This window comes from Cebidichthys violaceus, unplaced genomic scaffold (assembly GCF_023349555.1).
Source record: "Cebidichthys violaceus isolate CVI_PGR_0920_01 unplaced genomic scaffold, fCebVio1.0.p SCAF_9, whole genome shotgun sequence".
Lineage (NCBI taxonomy): Eukaryota > Metazoa > Chordata > Actinopteri > Perciformes > Stichaeidae > Cebidichthys > Cebidichthys violaceus.
The window spans coordinates 8,417,921-8,436,149 of NW_027176975.1; the positions used below are offsets into that span (position 1 = coordinate 8,417,921).

Genomic DNA, 18,229 nt, shown 5'->3' on the forward strand with positions numbered 1-18,229 from the left:
CAATAAACGGACTGTATACCATAGACGAGAACTGATGGGGACACATAGCTGTCCGGAGCAATGAATCACTATGAAATGAATTAATGTGTTTTTAATGTGTTCAAAAATGATTCACTGTGTCGTGGTATAAACAGGGTACAAAATTTGGTGTAACACCGGCAGGTACGGCGTCAACCCGGAAGTACTTGTGGTTTTTTAGAACATGGAGTAAAACGAATACGATAGTTTAACTTTCATTACTGGTGCAGAGGAATTCATGTTTAGCTAATTTCCAGAGAGGGGGATAACAAACGTTTGGGGTGAGTTATAGAAAACAGTTTTTTAATCATTTCCCAACACTCACGGTAAAGCGCGCCGTTTACGTCAGCTAACGTTAGCTTCTGTTTGTAAATACTGTCTTCACGTTGTTGTTCCTTCATAGAAGCAGATCTATGTAACGTGAGTCGTTAAGGAATGTTTACGAAGGGTACGTTAATGGTGTTTCATAACTAGCCAACTATATGAGATTATGCTGTTTGTATCTTTTTTTTTTAGTTAAAAAACTAGCTAAATTGTTGTTAACTTCATATCTGGCCCAGAGACAATAAACACATGATCATAGCTAACGTTATAAAGCGTTACAAATAAACACAACTTACAGGATGAATTAATCAAGGAACCTCAACTTCTAAACGTATTCGCGAGCTTTCAGCCACCTCTCGTGGCATTCATCGTGGAGATGGCTTCTTGGTGCAGCTTATTATTTTGAGTTTTCACAGTACTTTAACCGTCTTGGTACTTTGTGATGTCCAGAGATGTCCATGTCCCATCTGTATGGGAGGAGAGAGGAGGAAGAGGAAGGTGTTGAGGTGGAGAGCTTTGAGGTGACAGACTGGGACCTGGCCAATGAGTTCAATCCAGACCGCCGCAGACACAGGCAGACCAAGGACCAGGCCACCTATGGCATCTGGGCTGACAGGGACTCAGACGAGGATGAGAGGCCTAGCTTTGGAGGCAAGAAGTAAGGCATGGGTTTATTTTTGTTGCTGTCCCAATGGTCCTGTTGTGATACCTTAATCTGAAACCAACCATAACCCTAATCCCAAGCAGTTATTTTTGCTACGTCTAACCATAACCTAACCTAAACCCTAACCCCAATGGGGCAAACACAGAAGGGAAATGCTATTCAAAGGGGAACAGATTTAAGTACAAGACCCCATTGTAGTCATTCCAACAGAAATAGTCCACATGAACACCAACTGCTTTGTTTTTATTTTTTTCTAGATCTAAAGACTACAGTGCTCCAGTGAACTTTGTGAGTGGTGGTCTGCGTAAGCCTGCAGCTGAGGAGAAACGTCTGCAGCAAAAAGAAGAAGGAGGAGGCTCTGATGACTCTGAAGATGATGGTCCTTCAGCACCTCCCCCTCCCCGCAGCACTGCACCCAAAAAACTCCAGATGGTAAATTCTGTTGAGTTTATATTATTTACCCATTACAGTATTTTGTCCAAAAAATATGTATTTTTTGACATATGTATTTATTTTATTTTTTTGTAAGGGTAATTTCCGGGGTCACCAGTCCCAGAGGTTTGCAGGCGGCATACAGTCTGGTAAAGGCATCGGTAACTGGGAGAAGCACACAAAGGGAATCGGACAGAAACTTCTGCAGAAAATGGGCTACCAACCAGGCAAAGGCCTGGGCAAGAATGCTCAAGGTGGGTGGGCCGGAGGAGGCTATGCTGTAAACATTTAGTAAAAGTGGGTCTTTTACAGGAGTATCAGACCAGAGTTAAAATACTCTAACTTTGCTCCCTCTTATTACTGCAGGTATTATAAACCCCATTGAGGCAAAGCTTCGTAAAGGCAAGGGAGCAGTGGGTGCTTATGGCAATGAGCGAACACAGCAGAGTCTTCAGGATTTTCCTGTGGTTGACTCGGAGGAAGAGGAGGAAAAGGTAAAAAGTGTTTCTTCTTTTTCCAGCGACACCCTCTGTTAGAGCAAATGGCATAAGTGATATTGTAGAGTCATTCAACATTATTTTGACATTATTCTCAATGTGTAGGAGTTTCAGAAGGAGCTAGGCCAGTGGCGTAAGGATCCTGCAGGGTCTGTAGGAAAGAAGAAACCCAAGTACTCCTACAGAACTGTGGACGAGCTGAAGGCTAAAGGCAAGCTGGCAGGGCGCAGTACAGTGCCATCCGCTGGAGAGTTGGCACAGGTCAAGGTATGTTTGAAAAGACTTGCATTAACACTCCTTTGCGTCTGTCTCACAGGAATGTTATCAGGGCACTTTTGAATTAGGCATAATGTTATAATAAGCATCAGGGACTTAAGTTTGTTGTGTTTTTACACTTGGTACAAGCCCCTGTGGATGACATTATAATGTGAATGTAAGCAAATTGTCGGCTGCCATTTTTGTCTCTGAATCTTATTTTGCCCATAATTATTCCCATCTTCAGGTAATAGATATGACCGGAAGAGAACAAAAGGTTTATTACAGTTACAGTCAGATGTCCAACAAGCACAGTGTTCCAGATGAAGGCCCACCAAGCTTGTCCACTCAGGATCAGAAGGGATCTGGCTTTGCTCTCCCTGAACTCGAACATAACCTGCAGCTACTGATAGACCTCACCGAACAGGACATATTACAGGTATGAAGGAACCAAAAATATCTGCCAAATATCTACAGCAATGACTTTCTACATGCTTCTATATACCATTCTGCTACTTCTTCTTCTTGCTATCTTATTTCCCGCCTCCTGTAGTCCGCCAGACGTCTGCAGCATGAAAAGGATGTAGTTGTGTCTCTGAGCCACGAGTCACGAGCGCTACAGAGCAGACTGGATGCAGAGCAAGATGCCATTCAGAGAATGGAGGCCGTTCTGACATTGGTGGGGCGTTTTCCTTCTGGGGAGATGGCGCCTGGGGAGGCCCCCACCCTGCAGGTGCATATACAGTGAACACACACAGACAAACAGCTTCAGTTGTCAGGCTGTTTCAGTTTGTTAGTCCTTGCTCTGTTATTACATCCATATAGGTGATTGTTTTGGTGCCTTCCTTCTCTGTCTTCAGGAGTGCGCCCAGATCTTTGAGACTTTACAAACAGACTATTATGAAGAATACAAGACTATGGGATTGGCGGACTTAGCTGTAGCTGTTCTTCAGCCATTACTTAAAGAGAAACTTCGCTCCTGGGACCCTCTGAAGGTATGCTTTTGCAATTAGTTCCTTCTGAGGTAACTTTATACTCATCGCTTACTTGAGCTTATCATTGATAAGCTACCACTTCTCAGACTGTTCTTTCATTATTTCAGGACAGCTCTTTTTGTCTGGAAGACATCGGTCAGTGGAGAGCAATCCTCGAATCTAGAGAGTTCCACAGCAGTGCCCCAGATTCAAACATGGACCCTTACCACAGGTCATTTCACACACACAAAAACTAAGCTGTGCTCACGCATTCACATGCTTAAATTCTGCTGGCTAGGTGTTAAAGCTTGTTTTTGATGACATGTGTGTCCTGTCTTTGTCGGTCCAGACTGTTGTGGGAAGTGTGGATCCCAGTGATGCGGCCCTGTGTGTCGGGCTGGCAGCCTCGTATAGTGGGGCCAATGGTGGACTGCGTGGAAGTGTGGGCTCCTATTCTCCCCCTGTGGATCCTGGATCACCTGATGGAGCAGCTGATCTTACCCCGGCTACAGCGAGAGGCAAGACACATCTCCTCTTAAAGACACACTTACTTAGATGTAGAGAAACTCCCATGGTTTTGATAATTTTCCCTAATTTACTTGTGGATAATTGTCTTCTACATAGCGATCTGTTTTTATTCATCTCTGTTTACTGTTTGATAGGTGGATAACTGGAACCCTTTAACTGACACGGTCCCCATCCACTCCTGGATCCATCCTTGGCTGCCTCTGCTCCAATCACGTCTAGAGCCTCTTTACCCACCAATCAGGAGCAAGCTATCCAATGCCTTGCAGCGATGGCATCCCAGCGACACTTCAGCCCGCCTCATCCTGCAGCCTTGGAAAGATGTTTTCACCCCAGGTGCATGGGAGGCCTTCATGGTGAAAAATATCATCCCTAAACTCGGTATGTCTTTATCAGCCTTAAGTATGGCATTGCAGTGGAAGAAACTGTATTTTACCTGCGGTCTTTTCCTTGCGTGTCTCTTTTTTGCTACTGGTTTCCCTTATTCATACATTGGATCTGTGTCCCTCCTCAGCTCTGTGTCTGGAGGAGCTGGTTATCAACCCTCACCAGCAGCAGATGGAGCCATTTCACTGGGTGATGGACTGGGAGGGCATGTTGTCCCCCTCCAGCCTTGTGTCCCTGCTGGACAAAAACTTCTTTACCAAGTGGTTGCAGGTCAGTGAATATCCTTCCACAGAACAGAAAAGTGATTAAGAAGCACGTAACCATTTGATTATTGTATAAATTAAATTTTATGAAATGTATAGTTTTTTGTGACTTCATTATATGTGTTTTGGTGATTACAGGTCCTGTGTTCATGGTTAAGCAACAGTCCTAACTATGAGGAAATCACTAAATGGTACCTGGGCTGGAAAAGCATGTTTAGTGACGCCTTGTTGTTACAGCCGCTCATTAAAGAGAAATTCAACGAAGCTCTGGACATCATGAACCGCGCAGTGTCTTCTGGCATGGGTTGGTATTAATACACAGTCTCAGAAAATAAACATATGTAACCTATAGAACAGCATTCCTATATGAAATTATGATTGTGCCGCCATTTTTTTCCTCTGCTGCAACATAATGAACTACAGCACTCATTCTTTTTCATATCCACAGGTGGATATATGCAACCTGGTGCCAGGGAGAATGTTGCATACCTAACACAGACCGAGAGACGAAAGGACTTCCAGTATGAAGCGATGCAGGAGCGCAGAGATGCCGAGAGTGTGGCTCACAGAGGCATCAGTGCCGGTGTGCCGACTAATTTCAAAGATCTTATCCAGACCAAGGCAGAGGAGAACAACATTGTCTTTATGCCCTTAGTGGCCAAACGGCACGAGGGCAAACAGCTGTACACTTTTGGGCGTATTGTCATCTACATAGACAGAGGGGTTGTTTTTGTGCAAGGAGAGAAGACTTGGGTGCCCACGTCTTTGCAGAGTCTGATCGATATGGCCAAGTGAGGGTGGACTGACTAATTCTTTGTCCTGCTTAGTGTTAAAGAGCATTGGTAGAGCAAACGTTTGCCTTTTATGTAACTTCAGTATGCTGATCCTCGTCATATGTGTCTTTGTACATTCTTAAAGTGTCACTAGAACTGTGAATAAATCATTTTTTAATGTATGTGGCCTGTTTTGTTTTAATCAGATGTGAAATGTTCATATACTGTACTTGAATAGTATAGTTCATATGGGATATATATGATATTGGTTGGTTTTCAGAAGTTTTTGCATTAAATAATTTTTTGCAAATTTTACTGTACCGTATATACTTTTACCATTGATGTGTCTTAAGGAGGACTAAAGTAATATTTTTTTAGTGTAGTGCAGGTTATTGAATGACTTGCAATACCGGTTATTTTCTTATTTTGTGGGTGGCAGTGTAGCTGCTGGTTTAACTGTCTAACCGCTCTGGGTTTTTTGGCAAAGCAGGGCTTCCGTCCCTCCTCGGTAGTTTAACAAAGTACCCTGTACTGTAACGTTACATGTGCATTTACGCACGATTTTAAAAAAACAACCACAGACGTATTTTTGATACACGGAGGTATGTGTCTATTTATACATATCACATCAAACATACACCATATTGACGGTTGTGTAACTGATTGGAAAGCTGCCTTTGTGAGCCGACAAGCTAACGGTTGTTAGCCAAAAAGCTAACGTTAGTCAGCCATTGCAGAGCTACAGTGCTAACATTAGCTACGTTGCTAATAGAAAAATACTGCTGCCACGTTACGTTACTGTAACTGGTGAACGTTTTTAATCGATATTTTATTGTTTTAAGCCTATATATATTCACTATCTTATCCAGCCAGACATGTCGTCGGACGCCCTGAAGAAGCGGAAGTCGAAGGTTGTCCGCAGTGAAGGAGGAACACCAGAGATGAAGCGAGGTCGCGGAGAGGGAGATCCGCAGGTAACGTGAAGTTAGGACGCCGCAGGATCGGAACGGTTTAGGGACACGGAGGGGCCGCAGTGTGTAGGGAGACCAACAGCAGAAGGCCTGGGGTCAAAGGCTTCTGTCAGCAGCATAAATGCACCGTGACAAGGTTAATGTAGCCGAGACACAAAAATCAAAACAGTCGAGCAAGTTTGTTTTTAAATTTAAATAACGTTAGACGCAGAGGTACTAGCTAAGTACTTAATCCACTCTAGTGAGTTACATTGTTCACATCTTCAACGAAAATATGTGTGAGTGTGTATTAGTCTACACGAGATTGAATCTGTTTTTGTGATTTGGATGAAGGTCCTCATGTGATTGAAGCACAAAATAAATGTTGATGAATTAAATATGGGAGCAAGGACTAGGTTTGATGTACCACTATTTCTAAGCACTAACGTTATATTGTTACAAATCAGACATCATACAAATATAAGTTATCAATGTTGAAGTTTGAGTGAAGTTCAGAGTCTGGGTCCTGACTTAACTCACTCACCACTTGCCTGCTAGTTGTGATGTAATGGATTCAGCAATTGAAATGGGTGAGTGGGGTCAAGTTAAAGCATGGCCGACAGTGGTGTGATCAACTGTATATATTGATGTATTTTCCAGGATGTGCGTGTGTACAGTGAGGAGGTGGAGCTGGATGCCAGGGACCCTGAGCAGGACTTCCTGCAGTACAAAGAGTCATGTGAGAGTTTGGCCACACTCATGAGTGAGATTCAGGAGTTGAAAGCCAATGGAGCCAAAGACGGGGTAAGAATCTTACATTTAAGATAGTACGCACATTCAAAATACTTAGACATTATAGACTGATTTCATAGTCAGTGTTTGTCAGACTTGTTGAACTCATCAACGTGATGTGCTGGCTTGTCACTGCAGAAACAAGTATATGTGGTACTTACTTGTGGTATTGGTAAATCTAATACATCACAACATTGAATATACTGTATGATCACCACCAAAGTTGATTCTGTGTCGACACCACAATGATGAAGTCTAACTAGTTTTGTCTGTTCTCAGTGTGCTGAGGTGGAGCAGAGACGTATGCAGAGCTGCATCCACTTCATGAATCTGAAAAAACTCAATCGTCTGGCTCATATGCGACTAAAGAGAGGCAGAGACCAGACACACGAGGTAACTCCCACACAACTCTCACAGGCTGTCCAACTTTCATGAGATATTAAAAGAAATACCAGCTTAGCTTAAGTTCAGTCCATTCATTTGCTGAAAAGGTGCTGCCTCAACTCTCTTTTGTGCTGATGAGGAACACCAAGAACGTTGTTTCTACTTTTAACACCAAACTGCAGTAGTTGCCACTGTCAGCAGATAAAACTTATACGCCCGAGGGTTTGTTTCATTTAGACTTCATTGATCCAGTTTTGAATCCTGCTTATTGATCCATGTTCTTATTGAGTCCTGGTTCTGATTTTTGGGCAAATTGTTTGGCATGTATTTATTTCCAGGGTCACCTGGGTCGTGTTTGTAAACCAACCGTAACCACCTTTTTTTCCTTCAGGCAAAGCAGAGAGTGGATGTGCTGCACCTTCAGTTACAGAACCTGCTGTATGAAGTGATGCATCTTCAGAAGGAGATCAGCAAGTGTCTGGAGTTCAAGTTAGTACAAAATATATCCTTCGACTTACTACCCATGAAAATATGCTGAAGTTAACCATTGTTATATACAACAAATATCGTTTAAGAAAGATTTTAACATACATTTCCCTGATCCAGGTCTAAGCATGAGGAAATAGACTTGGTGCCCGAGGAGGAGTTTTACCAGGAGGCGCCACAGGACATTTCCAGGCCTCCGCTCACAAAAAATGATCCTCACCAACTCACATTGGCACGGCTGGACTGGGAGCTCGAACAGCGGAAGAGGTATGCACACTTGCCCAAAATAAAAACAAAACAGTGGTAATTATTTTTGAGTATAGAGCAGCAGTTAAAAGTTTGTGCTTGGATACAGGCTGGCAGAGAAATACAAGGAGTCGCAGACCACAAAGGAGAAGATCCAGAAGAGCATCGAGGTGAAGAAGGAACATCTGACAAGCCTGCAGCCAGGACTCAATGCCATCATGCAGGTATAAAAACTGTTTAGGTGCCATAATACAGAGGTTTTGATAGGACCACACTATCACTCAGGTTTTTTTGCAGTCGCAGCAGCTCGGAGTATTGATTTTGAAAGTGTTTTGTTCATTTATGATATTGACTGCTTAATTTGTTTCTTCATTGAGGTGACGGTCTTAACTGCTGTACCACCATTGGACACCACATATGGATCCCCTAAATGACGATATGATTTCTGCTCTCTCTTCTTCTCCAGGCCTCTATCCCAGTGCAGGAGTACCTGTCCATGCCTTTTGAACAGGCTCAGATTCAGACGGAGGTTGCCCGCCACCTGCCTCCTCCTCTCTATGTCCTGTTTGTTCAAGCCAATGCCTACGGCCAGGCCTGTGGTAAGTCGTCGTTAGAGGAAGAATACCTTATGTTTAAATTTTTTTTTTTAATGGAATGTAAGCCCTGATTGTCGTGATTTATTTTTGTTTCCATGTCAGACAAGAACCTGTGTGTCTCAATAAGTGGTGATGTGGATGAGGCCAAGGCCCTGTCCAAACCTCCAGAAGATTCCCAGGGTACAAACACTACTTTACATGCCTGCCATCGCACACATCACTCGAACACGTAGCTTTGATGTGTAGTTCATCTTCGGTTTTACTCAGTGCTGCTTAATATTTGAAGATGTTGTATTTGTGAGAGATGTATCTCCAACAAAAACAACAACATAATATTCTTTGTCCTGGTTTCATATAGATGATGAGAGTGACTCAGATGCAGAGGAGGAGCAGGAGAAAACGGTGAGTCTCAGGCCTGGCTTCACTCCACACACGCACGCACGCACGCACACACACACACACACACACACACACACACACACACACACACACACACACACACACACACCCTCAGTTCAGTGAGTTCAATGATTTCTTATTATACACGTCTTTGAAACGGACACACAAGTTGTCCCAGAAGTCCCAGCTGTTGTGGTCTGGCTGGTTGGAGAGTGGCCACTATCGATCGCTTCCTGCTTCCGGGCGAGTGCCAGCAGGGGTTTTTTGGGAAATATGGCCAAGAATGGCTAGGTGACTGTAACCAGAGCCCACCTCAGACATGCACACTCAGCACCGGACCAGTGCTCTCTGTTGGGATGTTTCTCTAGTGAAGTAAGTGTGTAGTTTGAATATAATGGGTTTCATTTTGATGCAACCTCTGTCTGGCATATCTGCTTATGACCGCTCAGATTAGATTGGCTTTATTGTCCACCCCAGTGGAAATTTGTCTTTTAGCTTTTCACAAGTACAACAAGGTACGTTCAATTCACATAACACATCATTTAAAACATACAAATATACAATAGTGCAAATGCGCAGGTAGCAGCAAATAAGCTAAATAAACAATACAAGAGAGCAAATTTTCATCTGAAATACCTTTCAGCCTTTCCTTTTGAACTGTTGCCTTCTTATATCCATAACAATAGAAGCCAATAGCATGTTTCTCCTGGAAGCAGCTAGAATTTGATGCTGATTTATTTAATATGTCAAACATGCACTTTGCCTGGCTTTCTTTCTCCTCATCTCTTTTTTCTCTTGCTTTTTATCGACAGAAGAGAAGAAGGCCAACTACAGGTGGCCAGCTGGATGACAAAAGACGGGAGATGCTGAAAAGGCACCCTCTGTCCCTCTGCTTAGACCTCAAGTGTAAAGGTAACTCATTCTACAGGCTTGGTGACTTCAAATTTTAGTTTCTGCACCAAATAAGTCTGAGAATTTTGTGCATTCCCCGTCTTTACACAGCACATTTACTAGTCATCTGTAATGTATCCGTAGCTGTGCTGTGTATTGTGGTAACTCTATACCTACCAGAAAGTGAGTGAAAGGAAGTAAGCGTGACCCAGTCTGCTATGATGTCATGACACCATTTGACCCTCGTGTTCCCTCTGCTGGCAGTAAAAGGAATAGTGACATATTATAGGGGGATCTGCATTGCAGACGTAACTCTACCTAAAGGGGGAGGAGGGAGAGGGAGAGAGAGACGCTTGCAGCATTGTGGGTCTGCAGCACCTACAACATGCTGTAAGCATATTCTCGAACCTCTCTTTGTGTTTCTAGCGCTTCTCTCTCCTCGGTCGTCTTCACCGCAGCAGTCAGTTTACTGCAGTAAAAGCAAAAAGTGAGCAGCGTAGGTGTTGGGGAGTGTCAGAGTGTCGCTGAGTTCACTGTGATTGCAGAGAGTGGAGCGTGAAAGATGACCATCGGCACAGTGTGTGTGTCCCCTGGGGGGGAGCTGTGGCCACGCCCTGTTATTGTTCACCAATTCGCCGCAGTGTAAAGAAACCCTTTGGGGACGCTCACTGAGACGATTCGTATAAAGAGGGGGATAGAGGGAGTATTGAGCCAGTAATGGATTAGTTAATCACCATGTGTTATCCATCATGTCTCCACAGATGGCAGCATCCTCCATCTCCACTTCTACTACCTGATGAATCTGAACATTATGACAGTCAAGACCAAGGTCTCCACCTCCACAGACCTCAACACAGCCATCAGTGCAGGGTGTGTGTGTTTTTTATCATCTGTTTATTGTCTGTGTTGTTTGTAAAACATATATCCATACTGGTATAAATAAAGTAACCTGGACCTGTCTGAGCCTAATGATGTCTTCTTTTGCAGGGACTTGCTGAAATCAGACACTCTACTCAGCTGTCTCTATACCAGCGACCAGGGACGAGAAACACCCAATCCAGCTAACCGCTACCAGTTTGATAAAGTCGGGTGAGGATGTCAAGTAATTAAAGGAAAAGAGAAGATATTCAGCGAATCACAAGCCAGCAGAATTAACCCATCATTTCCTATTAGGATTGTTTCCTTTGCTGATTATGTGGAGGATCTGGGCCATCCCTACATGTGGGTTCAGAGTCTAGGAGGACTACATTTTCCCAAAGATCCTTCCGAGGTGCGTGTTGAAATCGAGTATTATCCCAGATGTGCACGGGTTCTGCGTGTTACAGCCTCATCACGTTGGTATACTCATGTTTTTCCAGGGCGTGCGTGTCGGCAGTTCTCTGAGTGCGAGCCACATGGAGACCACCATGAAGCTGCTGAGGGGGCGACTCCTGTCCCGCTTGGCTTTGCACAAACAGTTTGCCTCTCTAGGTACGTTTATATATGTAAACAACCACACATCAATCACTCCTGAAGAAGAGATGGGACAGTTTGAGTGAGTGAGTTTGTGCTCCTGTCCTCAGAGCACAGCATCATCCCGGTCTCCAGTGAGTGTCAGCAACTCTTTCCTGCCAAGATCATCTCGCGTTTAGCTCGCTGGACCCAGACCACTCACCAGGACTACATGGTATGCACACATATAAACACACATACGTACAGACCTGTTTAAAAAGAAACCAATGCTCCTCGTGCAGGACATGTCTCACTGTGATATATCTCTCTTTCTTGATAGGATCTGCCATATACTCGTCATGTGACTGACGCTGGGCTGGCAAAGGAGACCGACCTGTACTTCATGGCTGTGGTGGAAAGGGGCACAGGTAAACTACTAGCACCGAGGATAGAATTAGCAAATATTGATACATTGATTTGTATGCGTGTCTTGTAACTCACCTGCCTCGATCTTTTTCTTCCTCAGCTCGCCTCCAGGCAGCTGTGGTGCTGAGTCCCCGTTACCCAGAAGTCTCTCCTCTTTTCTCCCTCTCCCTCAGCTGGAAGGGGGAGCGGAGTGGACGCACCGACGACAACCTTCGAGTATGAGCATTTTTCAATATTGATCACTCATGCTCTGTTGATGCACAAGCTCATTTTACATCTAGATATTTCAGGCTCTAACTGACTCATCTTTTCCTTTTTTTTAGGCCATGGAGAGCGAGGTCAATGTGTTCAAAAATGAACTGCAGGGACCACGACCAGGACACCAGCTCCTGACCAATCAGTTTTCACGCCTGTGTGTCTGCCTGGATGTGTATTTGGAGACTGAAGGACAAGATGACAGCGTGGAGGGACCACGAGAGTTTCCCAGAGAAAAGATGTGTCTGCGCACCGTCAGGTACGCAGTCAAAAGGAAGCTATTCGTAGACAAGATGTGGTCAAAAGACAGTTTGGTATCTGAATAGAGTTACTGCATCTCTGACATCTCATTCTGTTTCACAGGGGTCCAAATCGTCTGAAGCCGTTCAAGTACAACCACCCTCAGGGCTTCTTCAGTCACCGCTAGAATTGTCCATGTGATTCTCACTGCTGTACTTCACAACTGTAACTCCTCCAGCTTATCTTTGTGGCTCTTTGATGCACAAAGTATTCCTTTTTAAAAGTCTTTTTACCTGTTTGAAAATAAAAAAACGACATGTTATTTTCTTGAATGAGTGTGTGTCTGGTCTATTTAAGGTTCTGTTGCACCCATGCTTTGTTGTGCACTCCAGGTTTCTCAGTTTTATCTCTCTCCACCCTCACCTCTCTCTGTGGTGTTCTATTTATAGGCGCTAGCTGATTATTATGCCATTGTGGTTCAGTGCTACAGCGAGCTGAGTCATTTCCCCAGAGAGTTATGTCCATGGAATATGATATTTTATAGTTGACGGTTAGCCTTTGACCTTTCATTTTTCATCCTGGATGCTTTAATGAAAGAAGAAACAGCTCGTTGTTCAGGATGCTGATGCCAATTCCCTCAAGGATTTCTCTCATTTTACGATTAGATGGCAGTCTACAGAAGTGTGCAGCAAAATATCACTAATTTTCTTGCACATGGGAGTGCTAATCCAGCTGGATTTAACTGAATCCAGACATCAATCCTTCAAAGACTTATGGATGTATGTAATTGGAAGAAGCCACTGGGGCTGATTACTAGTTGAGTTACTGCAATCAGGAACTTCTATTTTTTTTTTTTTATCTCAAATTCTCAAAACAAATTTGTAATGACATTTGTCATTTGTGACTTCCACCTGTTGTGTTTTGTGACGTGGTCGATGATCCCATTAATACAAAGCCATCTATCAGATGAAACGAGATTGGATGCAAAAAGAACCCTGAAATCCCGCCAGGAGAGAAATCCTTCCAATGTCGGCCAAAGTGTGTCCAATGTCAGAACTGTATCCCAAAAAAAGGGTGATGAAATGCTTTTGTAACCAGCTGCTGCACTCATTAATAAACCCGATTAAAAATGTAGCTACACCTTTTCTGTGGAAGAATAAGTCATGACTAAAAAAAGACGGGATTTGTATCTCGTTAATTTAGTATGGTTTTAAAAGTGAAGGTGTGTTCTATATTAATCTAATGCCTACTCAGGATACTCAATGGTGTTAGTAATTACAAAATCACTGCTTCAGCGTGTGAACTTTCCTCTTTGCTGTGAGGCAAAGCTGGAAATAAAAGAAGCAAAACTGAGTCTGTTCTGTACAAGCAAGCAGCACTGCTCCTGATTTATACATGAGCGTGGTCTGTGGGACGTGAGGAAGGGTGCAGTGGCTGCTGTGGGGGGGTACAGCTCCCCCTCTCCTCAGCCGCAATGCAGTGTAGTTCCAGGCCTCGCACCTTCTATGAATACTCTTGGCACTTCTCCTTCATAAATCCTCCCTTGAGGTCAATGTGCTATCGATTGTTGTTGTTTTTTGTAAAAGTAAACAGATTCTCCAAAAAGCCTTTTGTGTTTGATTTATCATTCTTTATTTATCTGTTTCATATTGCATATTCTCAGCAGTAAATACGTAACACATACTCATCATTGTCCTAACATTGCAGACCAGATGAGTGAGACGCTGCAGTTCACCTGTCAGGAGAAGCTGCATTAAGGTGCACAACAAGCAAAATTCAAGTCTTTCTTACTGATGTATCTGTAAATATAATATAGTCATTTGTATCTCTTTAAATATACGTATTTATATTCAATATCTGTCACAATCTTTAGCTTTACATTATTTTGACATCTCTAACCCTTAAAAGGCTTGTGTAGCGGTCCCCGTCAGCGGGATTCATTTTAAATGCACTTGTTATTAAGGGCAGTTGTCACATTCAGATAAAGAGTTAAGAGCATTCTGCATTCACTACAGTCATACATCAGAAGCATCAGGGGGGTGTAATGGCCATACTTAGGGAGCACGGGGTTTTTTGCTACAGAAATCACTATTGCTTACATACCATCACCTGCTTTGCTTTGGACATTAAAGCGCCTGTCTGAGCAGCTGGCTACATCCAGCCCCTTCCACATGCTCTTTAACCTCCCCTCCTCCAAAGAGTTCTTTGGCATCTCCTCCTCTCCTCGTGCCTTGAATCACAGCTTATCAGTCTCACTTCTTGGCCTTCTCCTCCTTGCTCTCCTTCGACTCCGTGCCAGAAGATTTCTCCGCCTTCCCTCCGTCCTTCACCTCTTTACTCTCTTCTTTACTAGTCTCCTTTTTTGCCTCTGGCTTCTTCTCATCTTTCTTGCTCTCAGTTTTCTCGGGTTCGGTTTTAGGTGCAGACTTCTCCTCTGGCTTCTTCTCCTCCTTCTTGCCCTCTGTTTTCCCGGGCTCTGCCTTAGGGGCAGGCTTTGGCTCCGGCTCGGCCTTCTCTGATTTAGGAGCAGAGGGTTTCTCCTCCTTGGCGGGGGGAGCACTCTCTTTCGGCTCAGACTTGGGGGCAGGTTTGTCCTCTGAGGGCTTGCTGGGAGCAGGAGCAGCCGGTTTTGAAGTGTCATCCACCTTTGGCGCTTCATCTTCCTTGCTCTCTTTCTTTGTATCGGCTTTGTCCGCCTTCTCTGGCTCTTTCTCCTTGGGCTCCTCCTTCTTCTTATCCTCCTTCACAGGTTGTTCTTTCTCCTTCTTCTCCTCTTTGACAGGCTGAGGCTTCTCTTTTTTCTCCTCTTTAGGTGCATCTTTGGCAGCGGCAGGCTTGGCCTTCTCTTTCTCTGGAGACTTTGGTTCAGGGCTTTTGGGACGAGGAGAATTAGATTCAGGGGATTTGCTGGGTGGGGATTTTGACACAGGTGACTTTGACTCATCTCCTGCTGGGGATTTGACTGCAGGTGACTTGGCCGGTGATTTGGGCATTGGGGATTTGGCTGCTGGTGATTTCGATTCTGGTGATTTTGGTGGAGATTTAGACACGGGTGATTTGACAGCAGGAGATTTAGGCGGAGGGGATGCAGCCTTTTCTGGTGATTCAGACTTATCCTCTTCCTCACCTGCCTCCTCTTCCTCACCCTTCTCCTCTCCCTCCTCATCTTTCTCCTCTCCCTTTTCTTCCTCCTTCTCTACTTCTCCCTCTCCTTCCTCCTCCTTATCTTCTCCTTCCTCACCTTCTTCCTCCTCTTCTTTGGTTTCCTCACCTTCTTCTTCCTCTTCTTCTTTCTCTTCCTCCTCTTCTTCTTCATCTGCCTCCTCTGTCACCTCTGTCACCTGGGTCTCATCTGTCTGTTCCTCCACTATGACTGTATCTGAGATCTCCTCACTTTTCACTTTCAAGTGGGAAGAGATTCTGCTCTCCAGGTAAGAGTACGGACCTCCTCCTGACACGAAGCGATTCTCCTCTCCCTCCAGTAACTTCCTGTTTTAAAGACAAAGACACAGAGTCAGCGAAAATGTCAATAACTTGTGTCATTAAGAAGCCAAAGAATTATTTTAATTATGTGTAAACCCTGACTAACCTATAAGCAGCAATCTCAATATCTAAAGCCATCTTCACATTCAGCAGCTCCTGATAGTCTTTGAGCTGGCTGGCCATCTCCCATTTGGTGGTTTTCAGCTCATTGTCCAGCTGGTTGATGGTCTCCTGCAAAAAGAAAAAAAAACAGCCGTCTAGGTCAAACGTCATACAGATGAAATGAATGTGTTTTTTCCCTGTGTGGGATAAGTGAGATGCTTGTGTTGATTTCCTGCCTGTAGGGAGTTGAGGTCGTCGTGGTGTCTGTCTTCACTTTCCATACGCTGCCTCTCCAGCGACTCCTTGGTTCCCCGAAGAGTCTCCAGCTCAATCGTGCGGCTCTGGAGCTGACGGCGGTACTCTACGATCTCCTCCTGGCTTCCACGAATTGCACCTTGGTTGGACCGAGCAGCTTCAGACAGACGCTCCATACGCACTGCAGAAATTGCCCACAAAAGAATGTATTTAGAAATCACATTTGCTGTCTCATACCGTTGACTAGCTAATGTCCAAAGACAGTTTGACGTGACTTGCTGTCCAGAAATATTCTGCATTCTTATTCATTCCATAAGCATTCATACATTTGACATTTGTCCTCAGAGAGTCTCTTCTGGGAGCCTGAGTAACCTTGGCAGTGTCCATCTGTCAGTCAGTACTCTGACTCAGCACCTTTCCTCCTCCAAGCATGAATGAGCCACACTGCTGCAGTCAGCTGGACATCACACAGGGAAGGTCATTCACTTTGCACCTTTCACTGGTTATCAAGTCAGCATGTAAATGTGCAGCAAGGGTCAATCTATAGTTCATTAAGTTCTGTGACACGCAGCTCAGATAAAACCCTCGCTGGCCTTTAAAGTTGTTGACTGTGTATTTGTGCAGCACCACAAAGGTCAGTATAATCGTAGAGAGGATTCTCACAGGGCTTCATCCATAATCTATCTATCATATCCGATTGCCACATCAAAAAAGAGGACTGTTAGAGTGATGAAGCATTATCTGTCTTGTCTGCCTACCACAAACAGTGACCTTGGAACAACTTTTCTATTTGTAGAGGTTCAGGGTAAGAGACACACAGCACATGGGGGCGAAAGCAAGAACACACCCAACTGTAACCCACAGCGGGAGTGCGAATGAATCATAGTCTCCTCTCTGTGTGCCACCTCTCTCCTGCAGTGCTTGACTTAAGTGGAAAATATTATTCTGCGGCAGCGATGCACCCGCAGGAATGTACACTGGTTAAATGATTGAAATAGCCTTTTGGTCTCTCTTCTTTTTATATTTATGATATCTGCCTTGCCTGTAATTGGTTATGAAACGTCCTCTCTTTAGTTAAAGTTTGCGATCTGGCAGGTTGGTAGGATAAAAGTTAACACATCTGTTAATCTGCAAAGATTTAGAAGTCAGCATGTTTAATAGCTTCAGTGTTAAAAAAGTAAGAGACCCTTGTAACCCTGATATGAGCACAATACTGCAAGCTACTGCTCATTCACCTTAAATAACATTATGCGTTACAATAGGGCTACAATTAAACGACAGGCTAATTCAGAAGTGGCATGTAAATCTCAGGGTTGACTATAGACTTCAGCACCACGGACAGAGAACAAACACTATACTGCACACGGGGAAAAAAAGTATCTATTTCTTTGTTTTTGTTTTTGACCCAACTCACCTTTGAACCATTCCTCTGCGTGTGTTGAGCTCTTGGATGCGTGACCGTCCAGCTGCGCACGGATCTCTCGCAGTGCGCCGGTGACGTCCGTCTTGTGAGTGTCTCGCATGTCGAAGCTCACCTGCGTGCCGTGAATCTGCTCGAGGAGCTCGGCCACTTCTTCCTCGTGGTTCTTCTTCAGGAAAACGTCCTCTTCCTCTAGGGCACGAAGCTTCTTATCCAGCTCCATCCTCGCCATCCGGCACTCCTCAACATACTTTTTCATGGCACGCGCAGCAGCCTCCAACTCTTCCCGGTTGCGCGCCTCATCCTCCAGCCTGACCCGCAGGTGCTGGATGTCCTCCTCCAGGTGCTCGTGCTCTAGAGCTGCGCGGGACTTCTCCCCGGTCAGCTGCTGCAGGAGACCCCTCAGGTCGCCCAGCTCTCGCTCGTAGTGCTCCCCGACCGAGGTGCGCCCGGCCTGGTTCTGCCTCAGAGCTGCCGCTTCCGCCTCCAAGTTGCGGTTGTGCATCTCCAGGTTGCGCACCTTGTCGATGTAGCCGGCGAACCGGTCGTTCAGAGTCTGCAGAATCTCCTTCTCGTTCCTCCGTGTCATGTCGCCATTGAAGGTCTCCAATCCGTCCACGGAGGATGGCTGGCTGTAGGTGAGGCGGCGGCGCTGGGAGTGAAAGCCGCTGGAGGACACCGAGGCAGGCCGAGCCTTGCGGTACGAGGTCGGGCCGAAGAGGTGGTGCTCTACCGAGAAACTCATGTTGGCCAGGCCGGAT

At 44.8% G+C, this 18,229-nt stretch overlaps 3 protein-coding genes across 3 annotated transcripts; 2 read left to right on the plus strand and 1 right to left on the minus strand.

The window, feature by feature from the left end:
* Nucleotides 1-180: 180 nt before the first annotated feature.
* tfip11 (tuftelin interacting protein 11) lies at nt 181-5,294 on the plus strand. The gene is made up of 15 exons (XM_068704083.1): nt 181-299; nt 793-1,000; nt 1,264-1,438; nt 1,536-1,692; nt 1,805-1,932; nt 2,041-2,202; nt 2,438-2,629; nt 2,744-2,923; nt 3,051-3,185; nt 3,293-3,396; nt 3,514-3,682; nt 3,827-4,070; nt 4,204-4,346; nt 4,478-4,643; nt 4,788-5,294. The coding sequence occupies exons 2-15, from the start codon at nt 795-797 to the stop codon at nt 5,132-5,134; spliced, it is 2,508 nt and encodes an 835-aa protein (XP_068560184.1). The 5' UTR covers nt 181-299; nt 793-794; the 3' UTR covers nt 5,135-5,294.
* A 305-nt stretch (nt 5,295-5,599) lies between these two features.
* thoc5 (THO complex 5) lies at nt 5,600-12,540 on the plus strand. The gene is made up of 20 exons (XM_068704047.1): nt 5,600-5,714; nt 5,982-6,086; nt 6,723-6,866; nt 7,134-7,247; nt 7,630-7,727; nt 7,845-7,991; nt 8,080-8,194; nt 8,437-8,569; nt 8,669-8,746; nt 8,925-8,968; nt 9,778-9,877; nt 10,618-10,726; nt 10,844-10,945; nt 11,030-11,126; nt 11,215-11,326; nt 11,419-11,522; nt 11,628-11,715; nt 11,814-11,929; nt 12,037-12,227; nt 12,332-12,540. Exons 2-20 carry the CDS (start codon nt 5,988-5,990, stop codon nt 12,393-12,395), a joined length of 2,055 nt encoding a protein of 684 aa, XP_068560148.1. The 5' UTR covers nt 5,600-5,714; nt 5,982-5,987; the 3' UTR covers nt 12,396-12,540.
* A 1,269-nt stretch (nt 12,541-13,809) lies between these two features.
* LOC137867426 (neurofilament medium polypeptide-like) lies at nt 13,810-18,229 on the minus strand. Its single transcript, XM_068704016.1, has 4 exons — nt 17,463-18,229; nt 16,030-16,229; nt 15,798-15,922; nt 13,810-15,697 (listed from the first exon to the last, which is right to left on the minus strand). Exons 1-4 carry the CDS (start codon nt 18,211-18,213, stop codon nt 14,461-14,463), a joined length of 2,313 nt encoding a protein of 770 aa, XP_068560117.1. The 5' UTR covers nt 18,214-18,229; the 3' UTR covers nt 13,810-14,460.